Below are 26,447 nucleotides of genomic sequence, written 5' to 3' on the forward strand. Positions count from 1 at the left end.
AATAAATTTTCTTTTACCATTTCCTTCACAATGTATACTTATTTCTATGGTTAACAGATTTTGTAACATTTGTCTTTTTTACAGTCTTACCATTGCTTGTAAGCTGGATTGGGTAAGATGGATCATCTTTAAAGGCACCAGGCAAGTACATGATGTACAGTTACAAGTCATGTATTTTTTCGACTGCAATATTAAATGCTTTCACGTCACATGTAAAAGTACACAGGAATGTGCTGATCACTTTTTATTTGTAGTTTACATGAGTGTCCTTGCACTTTTCAGGAGTTAAGGCAGATGTGGAGGCACACGGGTGACACCAGACACACACCAAGCACATTGTTCGGTAAGTTTGCACTTTACCACTACAGTTTCTTTAAATACCCATGTATACACTCATTCACAATTCCCACACACAACACTGTAACACGACCATACACAACATGTACACAATTGTCTTAGTTTGCCATGTAGAAATATACAAACAGAAATATTCAGACTTTGGTTATAAGAAATTTAATTTAATAATTGTATTTATTTAGCAGAGGTGTCCCTGGACTTTATTGACAAAAGATTTTGTTTTCAGAATAAAAAGTTGTGTCCAAATCAGTAACAATTGTACTTTCTGTTCAGGACATTCAATCATGACATGATCCATGTGGATGCTGTCCATTGAGGAAAGAGTTTGTTCAGCGGTAAGTGAATCTTCTGTATTTTAATGTAATTAGGTGTGGAACAGTAGAATAAGAGCAAAAGGTTTCAGAATAGGAGTAAATTCAAGGCTGAGTTTAATTTTTTAAGAATCTTTTTCTATCTTATATTTGTTGACTTAATGTTTATGATATTTCTAACAGGTTTCTGGATAGAATTAATTCCAAAGATGGGAAAAAGTGCACATCCAGACAAGGAGCAAGCAAAAAGACAAGGAACTTGGTGCAGAGAAAAGCTGTGGCCATTAACCCCCATGTGAACAGCTTCATGCAGTCCCTGATTGAGTTCGAATGGACGACTTCAAAGTAAAGGCCACTGTGGTCTGTCTGCCACAGTTTAATTTTTAATTTATTTTTAGTGTTCAATGAAATTCAAGTAGAATATTTAAAACTATGGGCCAGTGTTCTTTTTACCACAGTGAAATGTTACCTTTTAGTCGATGATGGACTTTAAACTGAAAACTTCAAACTATGGAACAGTGTTCTATTTGCCAGAGTTAAATATGTTACAGCAGGGGTCTCCAAACTTGTTTATACTTGTTGATTTTATTTTATGTTACTTGAATATATGTTTATTATTGTTTAAAATCTTGTTTTAAATGTTTTGTTTCAATTAAATGTTTTTTTAAATAAAATTTTGATACAAACATTGCTTGGATTGCCTTTTAATTCATTATGTCATGTCAAGGATAGCATTTTTACCATATTAATAACTATAGATTTAAACCTAAATCTCTATCTATTTTATATAATATTATTGTATTAACTGTAATAAGTAATAAATAGTATTTATGGGTCAATATAGACATTACAGTAAATTACTGTAAAAATAGACTACTGTAATAAAATATTGTAAAATTACAGTACAGTACTGCTTTGTAACTATACAGTACTAGTTTGTGTACTGTAAAATGGTATTACAGTACAGTACTGTAAACCCAAAATACAGTAACTTACTGGCAACCGTGCTGCCAGTACCGTACTGTAAAAATACAGGGAAATCGTTAACAGTGTATTTACAAAGCCACTGAATAATTTTTAACAGTGTGTACATTATGACCTTACGGTAGACTATTATTAAATGCATATAAATAAAAATATGTAAAACTAAATAAAAAAGATATCATACACGGACTGTATGTAAGCATACGTTTTCTTGTTCGGTGCACGTGGGTTTAAACGCCGTTTATCTAAAGAAGACTTTTAAAACTTTATTGGTGGTAGTTGAGAAGAATTCCTTTTTCCATTTTTAAATAATTTTGAGCGCAATATAAATATATCATATTGTTATTCTTATTATATAAGAATACGCAATTTTTACAACATTTTTAACATATAGAAAATATACGTTAAGCACGTTGTATGTATTTCTTAATTACAAGCTTTTGATGAAATTGCACCAAAACTAAACGTGCATAAAAACATAAAAAAGTCATTTAAATAAGCGAAAAATCTTTTTTATGAGCTCAAAATTTTGAATATAATGTGCTATTGCTGAAAATTGCCCATCTCTAAAGGAGAATATTCATCTTTAAAGTTTAAGAAACAAAAAAGTACTGATAAGCATTCTCAAATATATATATATATTCTGCAAGCACTCATTTATCCATAATGATGTAATTTATTTTTTAATAACATATTGTCGCTGTCGTGCAAAGATACTCTCTGGACACCAAGACCATGTCTATGGGTTCAAGAATAACAAAATATTGGCCATTTGAAACTCGAAAGTCATCACTTTATTTTGTCCCATTGTTTTCCATTTTGCGGGTGATAAAACTCCTGTGCGCGTCGTTCAAATTCATTGAAATTTCGTTCACTTGTAGTTTAGCAAGTATGTATAATACATTTTCAATAATGTTTTTACACTGCACATCGTCTGAGGAAATCCGAAGTTGCGTCGAGGGGAACCAAGCTGACAGCCGCGACAGCAGAGATTGTCACGTACCTACAAAGGGTATTGGAAAAAGCTTGCATCTGACCTGCAGCGATATCATTCTGGCTTGGTGGGATGTCAGCCAGCGAGAGTCCTCTGATTCTGACCTTGTTCTTTTACTCCTCAGAGTCTAAAACCAGGAGGGCATATTAAGTATTCATTGTATTTTCATTTTAACAGAGCAGCTATGGTTGCGCGTTTCACACACCTCTCCGAACCACGTTGTTAACACTATGCTTGTTCGACTTCATGGCGCCGCAAGAACCGACAGCCGGATGACGTCAGAGTACCGCGAGAATGATTCAAGAAATCATATTTCCCCTCGCTCTCGCCATACTGTGACGTCTTGCGGCTGTCGGGGCGCCGCATGAAGTCGAACTAGCCTATTGACAGCAGCAAAAGCTACGCATGCGCTTTTAACTTGTAAAACTCAAAGGTGTATGGGTAATGTAGTCTCTGCTCTCGGTGGGACGAATTAGGTAGCTTGCATTGTGAAGGGCGCTTTGAAAAGCGGCAGCGCAGCCAAAGGATTAAATTAAGCCTCTGATGAGCGTTCTGGACTGGTACGCTAACAGTACGTTCTGGGCGCAGGGAGAGATGGTGGTACGCTCAAGAGCTTATTTGGAAGTGGCGGTACTGAGTACTGGCGCCTACCGGCCCACATTAAAGCACTGGCGGTAGCAAAGGTAGACGGCCCTTTGAAAAGCAAAAGAAAGCTGATAAAAATGAGAAACCTACACTGAAATAAATTGGAGTAGGATTTAGGCTACTTAACAAAATCTAAACATTTTTCACTCAGAAAATGCTAGTAAATATAAACAAAATTATCAGCAGCTTTAACTTTATTACTTTTTCAATTTTAATTCACTCTTTGTTTCAGCGATGTTTATAAATATACTATATTTCTGCATTTTGATTACAAACTGTTCTACACCGAAAAGAAACTAATGTAATCTTCCTGATTTAATCACGTAAAACACAAGTCTAAACACAAGCACCACTTTTCTGAATGATGATAATCACAAACATCCCAGAGTTTGTAAACCAATTGTTTGTAAAACATATTTAATGCTAACTTTACTTAAAAATTCAAAAAATATTTTTTACAGTGTATAAATAAAAAGACATGAAGGAAGTTAATTCCAAAATGTAATTAATTGTACATGGTTTAGCTGCTTGTTTTAGCAGCTACCAGTGACACAGAGTCAAGAAATTAAAAACCACCCACCCCCAGGTCTGCCAATTCTTTGCCAACCCCCAATGCTAATCGATCACCTCATCATCAGTGAATCAAAAGAAAACCGGTTAATCCAGTTTTCACCAGCGTGTTGGGTTTTAATTCCAACCCTTGCAGTTTCTTTGTTAAAATGCAATTTAAGCAAATAGGCCTAATACATACGCTGTATATTATTTTAAATGAATGTTTATAACTTATGTCAAATTAAGTTACCTGATATCCACTTAATTTTATATGTTGATATAACCTAGGCTCTCAAGTCCCACCATGAGACACACGCATTTCTGTCAGTTCACACGCTCACACACCAAACCTTGTAAGCTATTTATTACGCTGAGAAGTAAAATAGAACTTTTCCTGCTATACAATTAATAAAGGAGGTGCTGGTATACAGAGCATTTCTGTCGAGTTTAGCAGTACATTTTTTAGGTGTGGTCAACTTTACGCAGCGCCACAAGAACCGACAAGCAGATGACATCAGAGTACCGCGAGAAATAAAGCGGAGGAGGTTGGTTTTAAATCGCTCTCGCGGTACTCTGATGTCATCCATGTATGTATGTTTGTTTTTTCAGTGTGGACCTGCAAAACGCCAAATGCATAAAAATTAATTAATATTGTAATGTCTTAGCATGATATGTTTTCTAAAATGTTTAAAAATGAACAAATCAGTTGTGCGAAACTACACAGAATTTTTTTTAATGAAACATATTCAATGGTTACAGTGCCTCATGGTGGGGTTGAACCCCTGGTTCAGTTTACCCCATCTGGTTCACTTTGCCCCACAGCCACCGTTCTGGGAAACTGCCTAGCTTAATAATTCAGGCTAATCTTTAGCTAAATCATTCACATGGTTTTATACATTAGCCTATCACCAATATTTATGGTATGAATATTTAGACCTGGATAAATCTACTTTAACATAACAGCCTTTATACCTGGTATGTATAAATTTTACTTTGATAGGATAAAAACTGTTTTTTTTTTTTAAAATCATACTTTAATCATAACTCTTTTTATTTGTCCTTCTCTTTAACATAGCCAAATATAAATTATGGTTGCTACCTGTATTTGTGGTCACACGGCTACAAATCTGTATGGTTGCCTAGATAAAGGGGGTGGGTCAACTTACCCACTGGCTCACTTTGCCCCACTCTCCCCTACTTGGTATTGAGAAACGGGCATTGTTTATCGAAGCCGGAGCGCGAGCTACAAACTACAGAGCGAGTGCGCGGGTGCACAATGGTGAAAGAGCAACTCACGATGTAAATAACTAAACCAGTGCTCGCAGTACAGACACTTTATATTTTAGCGTACTGTGTGTACCTTCACTTTCTTTTGCGTGCCACCACTTCTCATGTTGCTGGTACTTTGCCTTAAAGAGTCAAAGGGCGTTTCTATGTGGCGCTGCGCAGACAGTTCGGCAACGAAGACATCAAAGTACCGCGAGAGCAAGTCGAAATGTTACAAATGGTCCGACTTTACCTTTGCTCTCGCGGTACTCTGATGTCATACGCCGACCAGTCAGCGCCGCACCATTTAAAGTCGAACACACAAAGCGTCAAGGCAGGGCCGCTGGAAGTCATTTTGAACAGGGGGTGCTGTGAATTTTTTTAACCAAAAAACCTATGAGCCTATAGGCCTATTTAAAATACAATAATAAAAATAAATACATTGAGATTTACTACTTTATTGTCATATACACTTCAGGGCACACAGTCTGAAACACACAGACATCATCAGTTCTCAGATGAATATGCGCTATTAATCAGAAGCAAAAATACTTATGCCAGGGGGAATTACTTTCGTTACAATTTACATACAACATATAATATTATAACAACATATAATATTAATTAAACTTCACAATTTTCAATGTCCATGCGGACGAACATATTTTACTTTCGTTTTTAAGTTAGGATCACACGTCGATTAACAGATGTAAAATATTCTCACATTAACATACCTAGTATATTTTTATATAGATCTTTTTTTTACTAAATAGTACTATTACTGTCTTTTTTAAACTTATTAATAATTCATAATTTGAACAAAAATAATGATGGGTTTAGTTCTGATATTGTATACTTTTATAAAGAAATACATGGTGTATAATTACATTTTTAGAATAGGCTTTATATAAGGTTTGTACTGTAAAAATACTTTATTTGTTACAAACAAAAGATAAAGAATTTACAAACGTGTGGAGAGCCATTTCAGCACTTGGACAGCAAAATGTTTTTTTTAAAAGCATTACTTAAAATGTTTTCTCATCTCACCATATCTACAGGTGCAGAGTCATTATATACAATAAATCCGTTGGGTAGCATTTAAAAAAAAAACATTTAAAAGTAGATGCATTTGTTTAAAGCAAAGCATTTATTTACTTAGCTACAGATGAAGCAGCTCTTTAAGCCTTCTAACGTCTCATAATTGGTGGTCATCATTTATGTCCAAGAGACTCAATAATAATCTGTTACATTTTAATCCTTTTTTCATATTAAAAAGCGTTTTTGTGCTGCTGCGCATCCATGTATGTAATAAACAAACCCGCGTTGTCATTCCGTTAATACGCATATTATCAACACGCTCTTTACTCGAGCAGAAAAAACTCGCGTCGCGCATTGCGCCGGTTGTATAATAGAGATTCCAAAGTCTCTCATGAGCTACGGGACGAATGTCCAGGGAGTTCAGTATTTCTGTGTGGGCATGCATCAGGGAAAGGTGTGTGAGTCTTTTCTGGGTCATGGTGCTGCGTACCAATGTCTTCAAAAGACGCAAGGCAAAGAAAGTGCGCTCGGATGAGGCCACGGATAGGCACAGACAGTAATAAAAATTAAAATCCAAAATACACGTAATAACCTACGTGTGTCAAAAATAATTTCCTAAAATATTCATAAGTAATATATCAATTGTGCAAAATATTTTTACTTAAAAAAAATATATTTCTCGCCTTCCCGCGACCATGCGTCAAGGTCTGGAGGAAAAGGATACCTGCCCGGATCCCACGCACGCATCTGCAGTTATATACATTTTACAAAACCAGTATTCATTAGATTTTAAGAACTTTTTGCCACTTTTAAAACTGTAAAACTAAATAAAAAAGATATCATATGCCGAATGAGCATGTAAGCATATGTTTTCTTGTTCGCTCCACACAATACGGGTTTAAACGCGGTTTTTTTTCTAAAGAATAATGTTTAAACTTTATTGGTGGTGGTTGAAAATAATTTATATTGCAGAATAATTTTATATTCTTAATATAAAAGAATACGAATATATTTTTACAACATTTTTAACTTTAAAACATACATATAAAGATGCTTTGTACAATAGCTTTGCTTCTGACAACAATTTTCTGTAATAAATCAGTAAATCAATCACAAAATGTGTTGAAAGTGGCGAATAAAATGCTTGTCAATTCAAACAAAGGTGTATAAAACCGCTTTAATTAACAATAACTAAACTGTGCTCTTTTGCATACCTCTACTTTTCTCATGTCTTTCTTTATACCACCTTTATTTTTTTTTTTAAATCTTGCCACTTTTAGAAATAATTTGTTTGCATTTTTTGTATAGCCTACTGCACACTTTATTTGCATCAACTATACCCATAATAACATTTTCTACGTTTTTCTTTCAATAAAAATAAACATATTTATTATTGTCTTAACTTAAAACTTTGTTTCTTAATTTATAAATTAGATTTTATATAAATAAGTTTTAAAAGTGTTGACTGCGAACGTCTGAGATAAGATATCTGGAAGGACCTATAATATACGCCTATAATATATGTACATTTTAAATTAAAATGTCTGTTCTATTTCTAGCCATTTATTTTGTTTTGACCAACTAAAAAATACATAAGTGACATTAAGAGATTTTATAAAGTTACTTTAATCCATTATTTTAGTAGTATATTTACAAAGCCACTGAATATTTTTACTGTTATGAATAACGGCTGAAAGGATTAAAAAAAATCATAACACTGACTGCCTATATGCGCAAGAAAGGTATTATTAAAGTTTTAAATATGTAAAACTAAATAAAGATATCATATGCCCACTGTACAGTATGTAAGCATAGGCCCATGTTTTCTTGTTCGCTCTGCGTGGGTTTAAACGCCGTTTTTCTAAAGAATATTTTTTAAACTTTATTGGTGGTGGTTGAGAACAATTCCTCTTTCCATATGTAAAGCAATTTAGCGCAATATACATGTGTCATATTATTGTTCTTAATATATTAAGAACAATAATACTTATATATTTTTACAACATTTATAACTTTAAAACATGTATTTTTATACCACATGAATCTCTTTAAAATATTAATACTTTTAGAAAAACTGACATAATTATTAATATTATGAACAAACAATGAAACGGTGTCAAAATTCGACAACACAAATAATTAAGATATTCATTGTAAATAGAGTTAAGTGTATTAGGCTCACACTAAATTCTTTGTTGCACTTAGTATGAATGCCCAGTCACGTACAGTCATCTTAATATATGTATGCGCTGTTATGCTGGCAAGAAGGGGTTGACGTCACTTTGCTGTTTTAATAGAAATGTTAAATATTCAGCAATGCCCTTATTAACTTCTGGAAACAACCGCAATGACAACGCATATAAAAATTTAGTTTTTTATGCGCCACCTGGTGGATTTTCTGTGAAGCGAAACACATTAAGGGAAAAGGGAAAGTAGCCCCCCCGAAAACACTTGCAGAATTCTGCGTGACTCCGCGAGACGATTTGGCGAATGCCGCGGGAGAAAACGCGCGTTTTTAAAGGCCACATCTGTATATTGTTTAAGCTGTCATTAATCATATTAAATCGCATTTTTCTAGCTGTACTTATGTTTGTAGGCTTGCTATACTGACTCAGGATCTCAAATGAAGGACTGAAAGAGATTTGAGGACAGGGACTGAGATGGATGATTGAAGAGCCTCAGGCTAGCTCAGCATGGCACTATCAGCAAGAGACATTTAGTGAAGAAAAGATTTGAAGTAAAAAGCATTTAAAGGCAGGGTGCATGATCTCTGAAAGCCAATGTTGACATTTGAAATCACCTAAAACAAACACGACCCTACCCCAATAGAATCCGACCCTTCTTATGATAGACAGGCCCCACACATACACAAACCCAGGCAACGACGATGACAGTTAATAGATATAAACATGCCCCTTACTGCTGATTGGCTACAAGAATCTGTCTATTAAGATTATGGTTTCATATTTAAATATTTTATTGTGACTGCAAAGGATACTGTACCTAACCAATAACAGATACTTTTACATTGCACAGTGATTTAAATAAAGCACAGTGACATTAATAAAGCAAACTGAGGCCATGTTTACATTAGAGCATTTGCGTTTTAAAACGGCATTTTAAAATGAAAACGATCCTCGTTTATACTGGCATTTTTAAAAGAATCTTCATCCACACTATACACCACCATAAACCCATGAAACATGACCAATCATGTAACTGGGCATGCGCATAAAAGTGTAAAATAACTTATTACTCTAATAATAGCTTACCTTTGCGCGTTTACAGCCTAGGGGTGTGCGATATTGACAAAAAGTCATACCTGGGTCCTTTGCTGGCAACTATAACAGACACTATTTTTGAACCTATAAAAATGTGTTTGGGAAAGTCTTATACTGTTCTATCTCCCCCCTACAACATATTAATATGATTAATAGGTTAATTTTGATTTTATAACTAAACATAAAGGTCTTTATGATTTAAAAAGAAAGCATTCAAGTGACCAGTACTAACAGTAGCGAACTTGAAGCAAAAATAAATTTTAGCAAATGCAAACTTCAATCAAACATAGTAAGAGGTGAAGTATTGCTTTAGCCTACCAGAAATGCTTATTGCATTAATTTTTAAAAGTGTGCGAGGTCTGTGCACGTCCTCCGCTAGCAACACAGAATAGCTAAAAGCGCAAGCGCCTAAACGAGCATTATATATTAATGACGTTGAGTTTATTGTTTTTATTAATTTAAATTCACAAAACTTATCAACAAAACATCGATTAAAATTAAGAGACAAATTATCTGAAACGAAATTCATTTTAAAGTAGCAAACAAAACTTAAATTAAACTAAAAAATAATGTCTGACCCATTACAATTCTCCCTTCATATTGGCCTTTACAACGCCTATATGGCGTTTAAAATTACAGTCTATCTTTCGTAAGCTAACTAAATTTAAACAAAACATAAACACATTAAACCCAACAATACTCAAACATTAATATAAAACAGACATTATCTATAAGGATACATGTTAAAACAATCAAACATAGTAAGAGGTGAAGTATTGCTTTAGCCTACCAGAAATGCTTATTGCATTAATTTTTAAAAGTGTCCGAGGTCCGTGCACGTCCTCCGCTAGCAACACAGAATAGCTAAAAGCGCAAGCGCCTAAACGAGCATTATATATTAATGACGTTGAGTTTATTGTTTTTATTAATTTATATTCACAAAACTTATCAACAAAACATCGATTAAAATTAAGAGACAAATTATCTGAAACGAAATTCATTTTAAAGTAGCAAACAAAACTTAAATTAAACTCAAAAATAATGTCTGACCCATTACAATTCTCCCTTCATATTGGCCTTTACAACGCCTATATGGCGTTTAAAATGACAGTCTATCTTTCGTAAGCTAAATAAATTTATACAAAACATAAACACATTAAACCCAACAATACTCGAACATTAATATAAAACAGACATTATCTATAAGGATACATGTTAAAACAATCCGATATAGCGTTTATAATAGCTGGTTGGTAGATGTTTACTATTTTTGGCAAAACCCCCGTTGCAAACCAACATTTACATGAATAAAATAATTTTTACTTTGAAAATGATGCGTTGTCAGGTTAACATCAGCTGTTCGTTTACATAAGACTCCGTCTACGTTCATTTACACTAAGAGCAACGTCTGAGTTCTCAAACTAAAACAGGGTCTTCAGCGTTTGCGAACGAATCCGTTTATGAGGGTCAAAAACGGTGATGTAGTGTAGATGAAAGGCGTAAACGTAGCAAAAGTAACGCGTTTTAAAGGATAAACGCATTAATGTAAACATAGCCTGAAATCAAGACACATACAGTGGTAAAGCATCATTTTTCCTAAAGCATTCCTCGCACCAAGTCACTATATTTATCTCCTCTTAAGTAAATCATGTGTTCACTGTTCATGTAACCTATTTCTACTATTCTATCTGAGATGGCATTAAGTATATAGAAATGCTCTAAACGTAGTTTGATTAAAGTGTATTCAGATTATCAACACCCATTTTCCTATTTCCGACCACCAACACCTCAACTCTGTCAATGAATGGTCTCTTAGCAGATCCAGAAACCATTACTGAAATCGGTAAGGCCATTAAAGGAATTTGCACTTACTGTTACCCAACACAGACAGATACACTCTGACTGAAAGTGAAAAAAAGGCTTTAAAGGGTTCAGGCATCTTTAACACAAGCATCTTAAAGTCTGAGTATAATAGTTGTCTGTATACGCCTTCAACTGTGCACAATAAGTCAAGTTAGCCACAAATAAATCCTTGAATATCAGAAAACAGTGTTTTGTGTCCCATAATTCTTTCAAACCCAGTTAACCCACAAACATTTGCGAACAGTTTCAAAACACAGTGAGCCCTAAACAAAAACCACAACTGGCATAAGAGGACCAAAATAAATGAAGAAATTTCACCACAACAACGACAATGCACAGAAGTCATCTGTGATGTGTTTGTTGAAACTGTAAAATAAACAATTTCTTTCAGAAACAATGCACTTTCAACAGGATTTATGATCAGATGCCAGTAAAGTAGGCACAAAGCTGCTTTATTTGAAACATAACTCCTCATACTTCACAAACGACATCTGACAATGATTTTTAAAACACTAACTGTCCCTTACGCGTTTCATTTGGTTTAATAACATTTGACATCGGCTTTTATCTAAAGTGAATTCCAGTACATTTAGAAATTTCAACCCATCTTGTTGTGTTAGCGTCATGCCTTACAACCTAAGTTGCAGCTCACATCTGGTATTCAAACAATAAAAATTGCAGACTTGTTCATTCTTGTATTTCCACAGGCCTCTATACTGTACAAATATTTTGTGAAAATTTGATTTAATGGGCCTTCAGTGTACCACAATCCTATAATACAATTAAATATTACTCTAAGGGTAACACCTAACAACAAGATACACAAGCAGTCAGAAGCAGACACACACACTGACATCCAGACATAAACTTTCTTTAACGACTGTGTATACTGCATGGATTATTACTATAAGACAAAAGGACCAGTGAATGTCCGTCAGCAGGGGATGATCTCATCTTTAAGACAATGTCAAGTCTAATTCTGAGCTAAAAGCACTACTGTTACTTTAACAGAGCACTGCCATTCTGAACAGAGATTATGTCACTCCTATATGAGGTGACAGGACTATTCTTAGACTTTGTTTACTATATGGGAAACTGGTCTGCACAGTACATTGAACACTTGGAAAAACTGCTACTTTTTTGTCTCGTAGTTTATAAGTACCAGAAATACCCTGTGTCACATCACTTATGTTTTAATTAGAGGCAGAAAATCATTTGAAGCATGTATACTGAGAGAAAAATGTGTACAAGCTACTGTACGTCTGCAAAAAATCACTTCTTTCTTCATAAAAATGGATTTCAACTTTTTTAACTCTAGTTACAGTATAATGTAGCAGTTTGAGCATACAAGAGATCTTCAATGAGTCAAAGAGGGCGCACATCACTCCTCTTTTTTTCAAGTTACACTGGCTTCCTATAGAAGGTTTCATCGGACGCACGTGCGCTGACGCGATACACGTCTGGATCCGAACTTTACTTCCGGTTTCGTTTTTTTAATGGTCTGACTAGTTGCTAAGCTGATCTCTTGAACAAATGCCTCGTCGAGAAATAACAATTGTTTTGGTTTCCTACAGTAGGTAATCTATGTGTTGTTTTTTGCTTGTTATATAACTAAACTACGTTTAAAGGACTTTGTTGTTATTTATTCTTAGCGGAATTTACCGGAAGTTACGGGCAGACAACGACAGCCGCTTGTTTGTTACTGCTGAAACCGTCTATAGCAGCTCGCATCAAATTCAAAGCTCTGCTGCTGGCCTTTAAAACCACCACTGGGTCAGAACCCCCTTACCTTCTCTTGCTTATACAGCCTTACGTCCAGTGTCTGCTAAATGACTAAATGTAATGTGTAGAGTTACAAAGCTCAGAGTCCAATTTAAAGGAAGATATTACCTTTAAAGGCGTTCTAAGCGAATCGGTGTGTTGATTTTTTAAATGTGTTTTCAAACAAACTGAGCGTAGTTAACTCCTCCCCCTCCCCCTCCCTTCCGTGCTTTCATGAACGCGCCCAAACCCAACCCCCAAATCCTTCTTGGCGTTTATTGGCTGGAACACTTTGTTTTGTTTTGTGGGGCAGGTTTGGTCACTGTGTTTATATTGAAGTTTGTAGAGCCGGGGCTGTCTACAGAGATCGCGTTTTTTTACAGTTTGATAAGCGGACAGGCAGAAAGCAGATAGTGAGGAGATGTTTGCTGTATGTAACAAAAAATGTGTTATGGTCTAAAATGCGTGAATTCGCTTAGAGAGCCTTTAACAGAAGGCTTTTTTAATGGCCTACAGTACATGCCTGAGATGTAGTTCAACAGTTAGGGGGCATGGACACCAAAGCTTTTTACGCCAGCTTTCTTCAGAGGAGCGCTTTGGTTGCTGCTTTGTTTATCGTTGTTTGTCGTTGAAGTATGCACAAGTTGGTTATTGTGATATTTGTCCCGCCCCTCCTCCACTGTGATTGGACAGCCCTGTAAGAACTGACACTGGTGAGCTGGGCTTTTCACCCATACTTGAATATTTTTCAACTCTCGGCACTCAGAGCTGAGTGCGCAACAACTGCCGAACGCTGGCTTTCAGTGCGAAAAACACTGCGCTTCCATTGGAAACAATTGAAAACATGCGCCCACCGCCAGCGTAAAAGCTTTGGTGTGCACACCCCCTTATTTCCGTGACCTGATTACGTGGACGTGTTCATTTGAATAATGCACGCCCACTCACTGCTTATACCCGCCCACTTGCTGTTGCCAAGGAGACCTGATTTGTTAACTAGCCCAAGTCTGATTGCTACCAGGTTATTGATTTCAGTATGTCTAGAAGACGCTGTGTTTTTTTTTATGTGATGCCAAAATAGCCTGGTGAATATCCTCTTTAAATATATTGAAAAAATTTTTGAAAATGACCCCTGTCCATAAAATCCAGGCTAATATCTCATAATCTCAGAAAAAAGTTGATATCACTTTCATTTCTTTGTCAATATTAAATATATCAAGATAAAATTTTCACAGAATGTTCTTTACATTATTTAGGATGATTTCATTTAGAGAACAGTTAGGTTCTTCAAGCTAGGTTTTCACAGACTGGGTCACATATGTGTTTTTTGTATGTTCATATCTACTACATGTGTGTTTGACACACACAATAAAAGGACTGTGAACTAACAATGGAAAACTTCACAGAACTACAACTCTGATCATTTTTCTTAAGTGACCTTGACCTATTGCCCCATCCCTAAAATGAAATGAAAAATCACCCATGCTCAAAGTCAATAGGGGCTGATAAAGGAGAGACTAATATTTATAGGTCTTTGACACATAGTCACGGCTCGTCGGTTTCCCACCATCCATTCTTTCATCTACTAAGGGCAGGCACGAAAACCCCACTAGCTTTCACATTACAGTCACAATGAGGTCAAAAAAAGTTAATAGAACTCCAAAATGTTCAACCCTTAAACGCCCCTTTCACTACAGCCCCTCAGAGCTGGACACAAAAGATGAAATGCTGTTTATGCTATATTCCTGTGGCGCAGATTGACCGGCGTATGACATTGCAGAAGCAATCTTACAAATTGTGCCTTTAATCAACTGATAACTGGTAAATCAATGTAGAATAAAGCACACAGAATAATCATATTCAGTCAATTGCTTCCTTTTTATTATTGATTTTCCCTTTGTGCCAAGAGGTTGTGTCCGAACGTGCCCCAATCATGACAAATAAATCTGCCCATGCTGTTTGACATAACTGTGAGGTTACGCTTTCTTTGTCCTAAAACCTACATTTTGCATTTGAATTCAACTCCCAGTGACTTTTATTTTTATAAAAAGAGTTGCAGACAGCACAACACACTGATGTACTAGTGAAACAACCACAGACAGAGGTTTAATAAAACAAAAAATGTCTTTTAATCTGATCTGTACTGAGGACAGTTAAACATTATGCAAATACAGCCCACAGTGGGTCACAACCAGTGGCGGCTGGTGACTTCTTTTTTTGAAGTGCACGATGCGAAGTTCGTAACAACTTGTATGTAGCTTGTCATGTGTGTGGTTTGTCATTCCAAAATATGTGTTCTGCGCTTTGAGAGATCGTGTGTGCATCACGTGTCATGCCAAAATAAGTGCCTGCTGCCTTGAACTTGAAAAGAGATGCTTGCAATTGCCAGATACTCGCACAATCTCATGCATAATCAGTTTACTGTAAAGGGAGTGTCTTGCGTGTATTTAGGGAACGTGAGCGTCTCTTTTATCATAAACGGTTTTGACGCGTGTGCAGCAGGCACTTATTTTGACAAAACACGTGATGCACACAGGATCTCTCCACACGCAGGACACATATTTTGGAAAAGGGAACCACACACGTGACAATCCAAAGACTTATTTTGAATTAGCGCATCCTCGGAAGAGCAGTCACGAGCCGCCACTGGTCACAACAGTTGTACCATTGCCCATAAACCCACACAGAGGCACCTTTTACACTACGCTAGGCACCTTGTATACGACGCTTTGAACCAGCACAGTATGTTAAGTTGATGTCAGTAAAGTGTAACATCAAAGTCCAAATCAGCAGCTGAATATTAATGCCTTCACAGCATTACACTAATCCAAATGTATCCCATCGAACCATATGAGACACAAAACAAATTTACTTTCAACAGTGGGATAAATCTAAAACATTCCCACAGGTCACACCCTTACAATGCAGTCTCAGTGTGTTTTAACTCAAGAGTTAGATCGACGAGATCCAATTAAAAAAAAAAATCATTTTTAAAGTGAAGTGAAAGTGACATAGGGCCCTATTTTAATGATCTAAGCGAATTGTCTAATTGTCTATCATGTGTGATAAGCAAACCCGCATTGTCCTCCATTTATAGACGCCTATTTCTAACGCGCTCATTAAATAACAAAAACACTATTGCGCCATTGACTTTAGACTAGGTTTTTGTTGGTCAATGGCGTAGTCTATTTTAGTTGCCTCAAAATAGCAATGCGCCAACAATGCACCTGAACACTCCTTGTTTTCAGACCAGAATGCAAAATTGGGCATAAAATGCATTTGCTATTTAAACAACGTGGCGCTAAACTTTAAAATGATTGTTGCGCCGGGTTGAAACTAGCAAAAGACACTTGCTTCGCACTTTGCGCTGTACTGCGCCGGGTGTATGATAGGGCTCATAGTGTCAAAGGTATGGTGACCCAAAAAGTGCCTTTGAAAGCACACATTGCGTTTATAGTTTAAATGCCAATCTGTCCAAATCCCGTGAAGGGCCACTACTGACCTGACATTTAACCACTGTTAAAACAAGGGCTTACAACCTTAATAGTGTATACGCAGCCTGAATACAATACAGTTTCGATTTTAAAGTTGGTAAGTGAGCCCTTCAGTCAAACCCAAGCATGGATCAAAAAGACAGATATACACAGGCTGTAAAAGTCATCCAAACCAGACTGAGACACTGGGACTGTTAAAAGTAGCTAATGATTGGGTGAGGTCTTTAAGAGTGGTTTAAACTAAGGCTGTGTTGCAAGTGTAAGTTAAGATTCACATGTTTTCCTGTAAAGCCCTTATTGGTTAAGTATATATTGATAGGTAAAAAAACTTGATGCTGAACTGTATGCATAATATCAACAAGCATCAACATGTTTAAACAGAACCTAAATAAATGTGCTTTATGACGCCACAGAAGAACCATTTTTGGCTAAATGGTTCCATGAAGAACCTTTAACGTCCAAAGATCCCTTCTGAATCATAAATGATTCTTTGCAATGAACAATGGTATTAAAAAGACTATCAAACCTGTAACTAAATGGTTCCTTAAGAAAGTAAAAATGGTTCTTCCATGGCATCGCTGTGAAAAACATCTAGGAGTCCAGCAACAGACAACTGTGCAGTATATGATTTGGGGTAATTTATGCATTTAAAAAAACTTTAATTGCTTCATCACAGATGTTATCTTCTGACAACAGTCAAAAGTATATCAAGCCCAGGATCACAGAGAAAAGGAACTGTGGCACATTGAAACAGAGCATGAATTAGTACTGAGAAGGAAAGGATCACAAACATAGATCACAACAGTTAGAGATGAATCTCCAATTCCATCTCCTAAATGAATGGCCACTGTGATTGTACTGTGGTGGATTACAGCTCAGGATTAAATATGAGCCTTGTGTTGGCAGCATGAGAGATTTGCTGTTGGATTAACGTGGCCACGTGTCGGCACAAAATCCAACATTTGGTGGGCTCGGAAAGCAATGCAAAATGAAAAAGTTTGAAATCATTTGATTTCAAAAACTATGAGATAGTTGGAGATGTATACTTACAGTACCAGGCTCCAGCAAAACTTTTGTTGATGCACAAATGTCAAATTACAGCATGACTGACATGATAACATTTATATGACATACTGTACATAAGAAAATGTTTGCATGCAATGTTCACTATGTTTTTAACTGATTATGAATTTAAATCTGCAGTACAGCTCTTTAGTTTGGCACACACTGTGAATTTCATGCCATAAAGGGATTTAGTTGCACATTTTAGTTTTGAATGACCCTATGAGAAGTGCATTCCTGAAGTGTCCATCAAGTGAAGTATAATAAATTTGATATAATTATATTATGTTAGTGTTAATGAAAAAGAAAAACATCTACATTGTGAAAGAACACACAGAAACCACAGGGCCTTCACAAAATACACAAAAATAATGCCCTACAAGCCAGCATGCCTGCCAAAAAGAGCAAACAACCACCCAAAGGCTCTCATAAATCCACTCTTTATTTTCCAAACATACACACTGATCCAACACACCCATTTGCCTGGGGATTACTGTTTGCTCTCACACTCTTATGTACAGTAAAGTTGCTGGGAAGCCACTAAATATTTACCACTTCCCACACTGTTAAAAGAAACAGAAGAGGAGGAAAGAGGGCCTGTGTCCCTGTAGACATCAGACCTGACCCTAATGCCCTGCCCATCTGGGCCTGCCGTGCAGAACTGGACCAGCTTGTGTACACTAGAGCTCATGTGTGCTGAAGCTTCTCAGCAGTCAGCCACGAGCAAACCCAAAGTTCAACTCAAATAATCAAAGCACACTGTGGCGTCCAGAGCACCACACCCTGAACCGAGCCCTTAGAATCATGCCTTCGAGGTGATATCATAGAGCCAATGACAATCCTATGCTGTGTGACGGACTGATATTCTGTGTGAAAAGCTGCATTGGCTAGATGCAGATGTACTGTATATCCCAAAAAAAGATATCCATACCAAATGTTAAAGATAAAGTGTGAGAAAATACATTTCAATGCATTGATTTTGTTGGTACTTAAAGGAAAATAACTAATCTAATCTAAAATAACTATTATATCTATAGGATGTAAAAGAGAAGTACAAGTGCAATACTTTAGGGAGTTTTAGTATGTCTACAGTATGTCTGATACAGTAACAGATCATGTGAAGTGTCCACAAACAGAATTTGACTTCCATAACTTACAATTTATCTCAAACACCATGTTTGTGTATAGATTAAAAGTACATTTGGGAGAAACAGTGTGTGTTATGATTTGGGTTTTATCAATTTTATCAACATGCAATAACATTGAGTGTGATGCATGCAGTCAACCCTTCCCTTATGTCTGCCAAAACCCAACTAAAGCCATTTTCTACATAAAATCATCCTATACAATTTAAAGAACATTCTGTGAAAGAAATAACTTTGATATATTTCATATTTACTAAGTAAAACTTAAATCAATGATTGAAATCAAACTTTGATGCTTATAATCTCGCTATTAAATTAAATTTAATTTGACACTTTAGCCTGGATTTCACTCATTGCCCCTTTCATATATACTTTATTAGTAATATTTTGGATATTTTGGCATTTCCCATTTCTACAGTTTTGCTACTTCATTTGTAATTCCTTTAATTGTATTCAGTTTGGTGTTTATATATACTTGAAATGCAAGCCTCCACACATCTACCAAGAAAAACAGCAAAATCGGCAGAAAGATAAAACGGAGTAATTGAATAAGGAACGATATTATGCAGAGTTCACATGCAGGTTTTTTTTTGTTGAACTTTAGGTGAACCATCTTTCCTTACTCTCCCTATGGTGAACGAGAAAGTGAAAGAGAGAGAAAGAGAGAGAAAGAGAGAGAGAGAGAGAGAGAGAGAGAGAGAGAGAGAGAGAGAGAGAGAGAGAGAGAGAGAGAGAGAGAGAGAGAGAGAGAGAGAGAGAGAGAGAGAGAGGATTAGGGAGGATGGGTGGTATCAAGTAGAGGATGTGCTCTAGGATAGACAATCAAAACAAGACCAGTGGTACTGGAAGGTACAACAGCAAAGCACACAAGTCCTCTGAGGTGACCTCACTCAGCTAAACTTAATACTCTTTAATCACACATTACCATTAGATAGTATTTAACCCTGAGAATGTAATATAAATCCTTTTTGCCGGTAGTTAAGAATGTTATTATTATTATTATTACTGTAATAAAATCTGTTCAGCTCTGTGTGGGCACACAAGCACACACGCTAGCAAAAAGCAAAAGAACAGCCTCACTTATTCCCTGTGGTTGTGCTTTCTAACATTCATTTCAGGTCAGTACCTTGCCCATTGACTTTTTGATTGTGAACTACTGTAAAACAGGCAGCATGCAACAGATGGCAATAGTGTTGACTCCTTTTGATTTAAAAGTGCCAAAGAATGCAATTAAATAATATGAAGTGCACTTTTCCAAACGGCTATAAATCCATTTCAATAGAAAAGTAAATTTCTTACCTAGACCCACACATTTTGTGAATATTCAATTTATTCTGTTAAAATGTTTTTTTTTTTTTTTTTTGCTCAGTCTGAACATGTTGAATAATGATTATTAAATCAAACAACAATATTGTTGATTATAAATTCAAAGTTTTTTTTTCAAAACGCTATAAATCCATAAATTTTTTTCCATAAATTTAAAAAACAAAAAACAGAAATAAGAGATGCAACATCAGGGACTCTTCATTCTATAAATGAATAAGTAAATGATTCAGATTGTGATATTGGAGACAGTATTAAATAAACAGAATTACACATAACTAACTCTCTATTACTCTCTCCACCATTTTAGTTTTCTCCTAGCAGGGCGTTAGAAACCTCTTTTACCTAACATATTATACACCTATCTCTCTTTCTTTCTTTCTCTCTCTCTCACAGTTTTTGTTAATCCATAAGTAACAAGGAAATGTAGTGATTTGGCAAGAAACGTTAATGGAGCCGTGAATAGGTTCAGTACACAGCCAAATGACATGACAAACTCATTTCTTTTGGCGTTTATCGCGTTTTGGAAAGACCAATTTATGTTAAATTGTTCTCCAGTTCTACATCTACATAGAAGGTATGTAACTTCATTAAGTGGCAAAAATTATCTAGAAACATTTTTATGAATAATTTTTTTTAATGAAATTGTCTATTTTTGCCCTATTTGGAAGGGTCATGAATAATAATATTGAGCTCTGCTCTGCGGCCCATGTCAGTAGCTCACATTAGTAAACATTTTAACAACTTTGTAATTAATTAAATGTGTAATTTAATGTTGGTATTAACTAAGTGATGGGATGCAGCATGTTTTTCCAGAGTGCAATTTGATAGCACTTAAAACGGACTCCCTGTGAGCAGGTTTAAATGCAAAGACTAAAATAGTGCTGATGAACAAAAACAGGCACCATCTCTCATTAAAGGGACACTTCACCCATTTGCATAAAGCTTTGTATAGTTAGAACCCCAGTCATGTTTTTGAATGGTCATGCATCATTTCTTCAGTTGCCGTTGAGACAGGAGAAATACACATTTCAGTGTTGCACTTCCTTCTTTCAATGATGTAAAAATCATCATTTTGCATCATTGAAAGAAGGAAGTGCTATATCTTTGTTGAGGGAGTGAGACTACAAACACCCTTTTTCTCAGTCAAATAGGCACCAAATTCAAAATGTATGTTACATTTTGACTACAAATATGATGCACTTTCAATAAAGATGAAGGTTTCTACGGGTGAAATGCTCCTTTAAGTCATTAAAAGATGTACATTCAAATTATAATAAATATTAAAGTAGACATTTTACAAGACTTTTTTTAAGATTTAAAATAAATCGTTGGTGTCCCCAGAGTACATCTGTGAAGATCAAGTGGAGGATACTGATGAATGATTCACTTGGGATTGGACTGTTTTCCAGCAGTCTTTTGCGTGCACAATGTTTACATAAAAATGAGAAAACAAACGCGTTTGAAGCTCACAATATGTCATTATCATGTACAGAGCTCACATTATTCATCCTTGCCTAGATAAATAAAGTTTTTATTCTATGGCACCTTTAAATCAACCCTAATGTCATGATCCTGTCAGCCGTGTATGTCTTATGTGTTTCATGTGACAGGGTCATGGAAGCCCTTACTGTTGTCTTGTTTCATGTGGAGAGGCACGTGGCCTGTGTTTGTTTTGTGTACCTCGTGCTCTCCTGTCTTAAGTCTTGACCCCGCCCCCTTGTTTACTTGTTAATTATTCATTATAAATGTATGCCCTTCACCTGTGTGTCCTCGTTCCCTAGTTAAGTTCTCCCCTATTTAATGCCATTCTGTCTGCTGTTTTGTGCTGGATCATTGTGTGTCACCATCATGAGTGTTTGTCTTGTTTTTGCTCTAGCTGTTATTTAATTCTTGCCTTGTTTACCCCCTCGAGGGAGTTTACATTTGGTACCATTAAATATTATCTTCCCTTTGTATCAATATTAGTAAGTAACAAACCACAAATCAGATCAAAATGATCCACCTTATAAGGTATAAAAGTTCAAGAGCCAAATATCACATTCTTGTCTTCCATCTCAGGCTTACCATTAAAAGGATAGTTCACCCAAAAATGTAAATTCTATCATCATTTACTCTCATGTTGTTACAAACCTGTATAAATTTCTTTGTTCTGGTGAACACGAAGAAAGATATTTTGAGGAATTTTTGTATCCAAACTGATCATGAGCCCCATTCACTTTCATAGTAGAAAAAACAAATACTGTGGAAGTGAATGTGGCTCATGGATGCTTTGGTTATACAAACATTCCTTAAAATCTTCCTTCATGTTCATCAGAACAAAGAAATTAATACAGGTTTGTTGTAATAACATGAAAGTTAATAAATGATGAAAGAATTTACATTTTTGAGTGAACTGTCTCTTTAAGATCTTATTTTTTTTTCCACTGGCACTGACTGCCAACAGAAAACTCCATCAGGAATATCTTTTTGAAATATATTTATATTTATTGACTCCCGTGAGACAACCAACTTTGTTTCCTGGATGCACTAAATAAATGTTAACTGGAGGCTTGTTCACTTCTCCTATCCTAAAACAAGGGCATGCATGATCTTTCACAGACTGTGTTTTTTTTACACCAGATACAGTACTGTCCATGTTTAATGTTTTAATATGATTATTTATATATTTTTCTTTGCTGCGGACAAGTAGGAAATATTATTACAGATTTCCAAACACCCTTGCCATTGGCTGTAATAACCAAATGGAATTTTTGTATGAAGGTGTCCTACGACAGACAGTACATCCCACACAGAAATCCTCACCATCGAGTCAAGTCATGAAGAGACAGAAAAAAAACTGATACAGCATAAATCCATAAAAACTATAGCAACATTTTCAAGATATTAACACAAAGGCCAGAAGTACTGATGCACAATCATAAGAAATACATTTACCAATTTAATCATGTGCCAGGGCAGCCCTATCATTTAGAGGCCAGAGCACAATGGTTGTTTGTACACTGTAAAAAAATTCCGTAGAAATTGCAGCTGGGTTGACGGTAATTTACCGTAGATTTACATTTATGTTGTTTACTGGCAAGAGTTTGTTCAAAGATAAATGAACATTAAACATTTACAAGTCTTTGTCTTTACAGAGTAAAACTAAAAAAAAAACAGCATCAGGCAAAACATTCTGGAAAACTAAATCTGAAGCTAAAACAGAAAAAGGTTGATGATGATTTCTGGTTCCCAGAATGCTTTGCATGAGGCTGTTATTGTATAGTTTTATTCTGTAAAGATAAAGACTTGTTAATATTTAAAATTCATTTAATTTTGAACAAACTCTTGCTAGTAAATAACATAAACGTAAATCTACGGTAAATTTCCGGCACCCCAGCTGCAATAACATTGTAATTTCTACGGATTTTTTTTACAGTGTAGGAAACTTTATTAAATGGGTTTCAGTGGACATACAGCTGCACAGGGACAGATAATCTAAGATGTTCATGTAAAATTGCATGCAATGGCGAGGCTGGTGTAAGCCTTGCTACCGTTGCACTCTGGAGCCATGAAAATGCATTTAGTGCTGTAGTGCATTTCAAACATCTGCTAGTTTGATAAACTTATCTGGGTTTGGCAGATGCCTGGACCATATACCTGCCCAAAAGCAATAATGCAACCATAAATTTGGCGGGCAAAATTTCAGGTGGGGCACCTGGAAAATCTAAACAACACCACAGTATATAAAGTTATTTAAAAAGTCTTAGAAGTTTTGGGGAACTTTTGCATTGTCAACACGTCACAAAGTTAACGTAAGCTTTAAAATTAACTGAAAAAAGTTATCAGAAATCTCTCCCTCTCAACATTATTGACTTACCTGACTAAACAGATGCACCTAAAGTACATTAGCCTTTGCAGTATGCAATATTAATGGGTATGACTTTGGAATGAAGTGTTCACACGTATGCAATCTGTAACAGAATGTATGTATAGTATTTTAATATGAAAATGTATTAAATAAATATTACTGTGCATACTAAACTATTACTGTACTGTACATATTAAATATTCTTGTACTGTATTTCTATTTTTATATGAAAAGGTTTCATTTATGGCTGTGAGCCAAGCCCTTCACAGTTTACAAAAACCTACATCTGTAGCAAGCACTTTCTTAGCACATCTCAAGGCATTCTGGAGAGATCATCAAAGATAAGGGCAAAACAAGGCCAAACTCTTCAGTGCTTCGATAAGCCCCGCCTTCTCAGAGGGCCTTCAAGTGACACTCCTTAATGTTCTTGGGACTATTTTTAGATATACAGCAATTGTTGTTTAGTTGGAAACAACACAAAAATCTGTACCTACTGTAGTATGTCTAATCTCCCCTTGCATTCAGTATATATAAGTCATATGACCACTTCAGACACTCAGTTTTAAACATACCACATCTTTACTAGAGTACAATATATGAACCCAAGGAACACAACGGCTAAATAATTACATTGAAGTTATTTCACAATTTTCCTACATTTCCTTTTCAATAACATTCATCAATGGTGTGACACACAATAAGTGCAAATGCACAGTGTAACTGCAATTACAAAAATGTTTCGATTATATATATATATATATATATATATATATATATATATATATATATATATATATATATATCCCATGACCTTCTGCGCTGCTAACACAAAGCTCTACCACTTAGCTATACAGGAGCAATACTGGCATGCAAAATTTCAGGCTGGGCACCTAGAAAATCTAAACACAGTATATGAAGTTATTTAAAAAGTCTTACCTTTTGGGAAACTTATGCATTGTCAACATGTCACAAATTTAACCTTTCTAATTAACTGAAAAAGTTTTTCATCCAGTTTTTAATCTTGATTGTGCCATTTGATTATTATTTGTACAACAAACACACATTTCTAGTTATGGCAAGCTCTGTACTAGTTTGGGTATTACATTGTGTATATGGGTAGAGTGGAGGGGGACTTCAAATATTGTTGTGGACAATAGAGGGGCTTTTTAATTATAACATTAATTTTATAATATTACATACACTCATTTAGACAGCTAAGTAAATAGATTATCTCTTCAGCACATCTTAAAAGATAAAATAATTCTCAATAAATACTGTAATGTCATTATACTGACATACCAGAAATACCCTACTGAAAAAGATACATGGTTTATACTATAGTCTCTGAATTGTGCTACAAGTGAAAATAGATCATTAAGAAACTTAAAGCTTTGATCTTGTGTTTTTGCGCTGAGCTAAACCCATCCAGGAAGGATGTTGATCCGATGGGGAAAAGCTTTTCTAAAGTCACTCTTCTTATTTGCTCTAAAGCACAAACACCACCACATGTACAGTTTGCAGACATTGCACTTGTAAGCATTACTTACCTGAATCTTCCTTGGCAATGCTGACACTGATCCCCAACCCATCCCTTGTGACAGACGCAAGTTGCATTAATACACTTTCCAAAGATGCAATTGTCATCACAGGTTTTGGAGTATGATCCATCAGTGCATGTTAACAGGTAGAGTATCATACACGTGAACAGATCCGTCCTGTAGCGTCCAGGCATTCTTTCTTTGTCAAAATCGGCTATTAATGTATAGAAGTGCATGAGGTTTGCAGCCCTCTTCGGCTTTTAAGTTTTATTGTACTGTTTATTGTACAACACGATCAAATAATAGAAACCTAGACGTAGTCTACTATTCATTGCTGGGGCGTCAGTGTTACAATGTTAGTAATGCTGTCATAATGCATCCATGTATGTAACTTTCTCCAATCCGCTGTGAGTTTATAAGGTTGTATATCCACGCGTGCTCGTCCAAAACAGCGTGAGAAAAAAATCCTCACTGTCCGAAAACATGTCCTCTTACGTCATTCCAGCAGCCCAAAAAGCTATATATAAGATACAGATGTGCAATTATGATTGTTAACTATGCCAACATTATCCAACAAATTACAGCATGACTAAATAAACACACCTTCCAAAACAATAAACCGTTCTTGACAGAAGATAACACAGATCGCGTGCTTTTGTTGTCGTTTCGCCTTTGTTCCTCTCAGAGATGCGCTCGGAGGCGAGTGACACCACAACTCCCATCCACAACAACGTGCAGTTCTCCGACTGCTGAGCTGAGAGCGAAATTACGAACCGTACTATGGCAAACTGATGGCTAATTAATATTAAATAGATCGCTCTGACGTTGCTTGGTAACCTGCGCGTTGCTCGCTCTCGCGATATTTTGATGTCATGCGACGAACGGTCTGCGCAGTGTCGTGAAATGAGAAGGCAGCAAGTCAGTCACGTTACTATTCATGAGCCAACCATAGGATAAGAAACGCATTGTTGTCTTTAAATAATTAT

The 26,447-nt window shown here is 35.8% G+C and overlaps 1 protein-coding gene and 1 long non-coding RNA gene across 3 annotated transcripts in view; one reads left to right on the forward strand and one right to left on the reverse strand.

The window, feature by feature from the left end:
* atrnl1a (attractin-like 1a) overlaps positions 1-26,202 on the reverse strand; it is a 273,803-nt gene extending 247,601 nt beyond the window's left edge. Inside the window, exons 1-2 of one of the 2 annotated variants that reach the window (XM_065296956.1) lie at positions 26,065-26,202; positions 25,471-25,978 (exon numbers count right to left, since the gene is read on the reverse strand). In XM_065296956.1, coding sequence (XP_065153028.1) covers positions 25,471-25,697 — 227 coding nt within the window. In that variant the 5' untranslated portion in view covers positions 25,698-25,978; positions 26,065-26,202. Of the gene's footprint in view, positions 1-25,470 lie in introns of both variants that reach the window. The other variant, XR_010547040.1, reaches the window with a different exon arrangement.
* On the forward strand, positions 113-1,712 carry LOC135787612 (uncharacterized). Its single transcript, XR_010547125.2, has 3 exons — positions 113-343; positions 631-692; positions 852-1,712. It is a non-coding gene; the product is annotated as an uncharacterized lncRNA (long non-coding RNA).
* Positions 26,203-26,447: the final 245 nt, after the last annotated feature.

This window comes from Paramisgurnus dabryanus, chromosome 20 (assembly GCF_030506205.2).
Source record: "Paramisgurnus dabryanus chromosome 20, PD_genome_1.1, whole genome shotgun sequence".
Lineage (NCBI taxonomy): Eukaryota > Metazoa > Chordata > Actinopteri > Cypriniformes > Cobitidae > Paramisgurnus > Paramisgurnus dabryanus.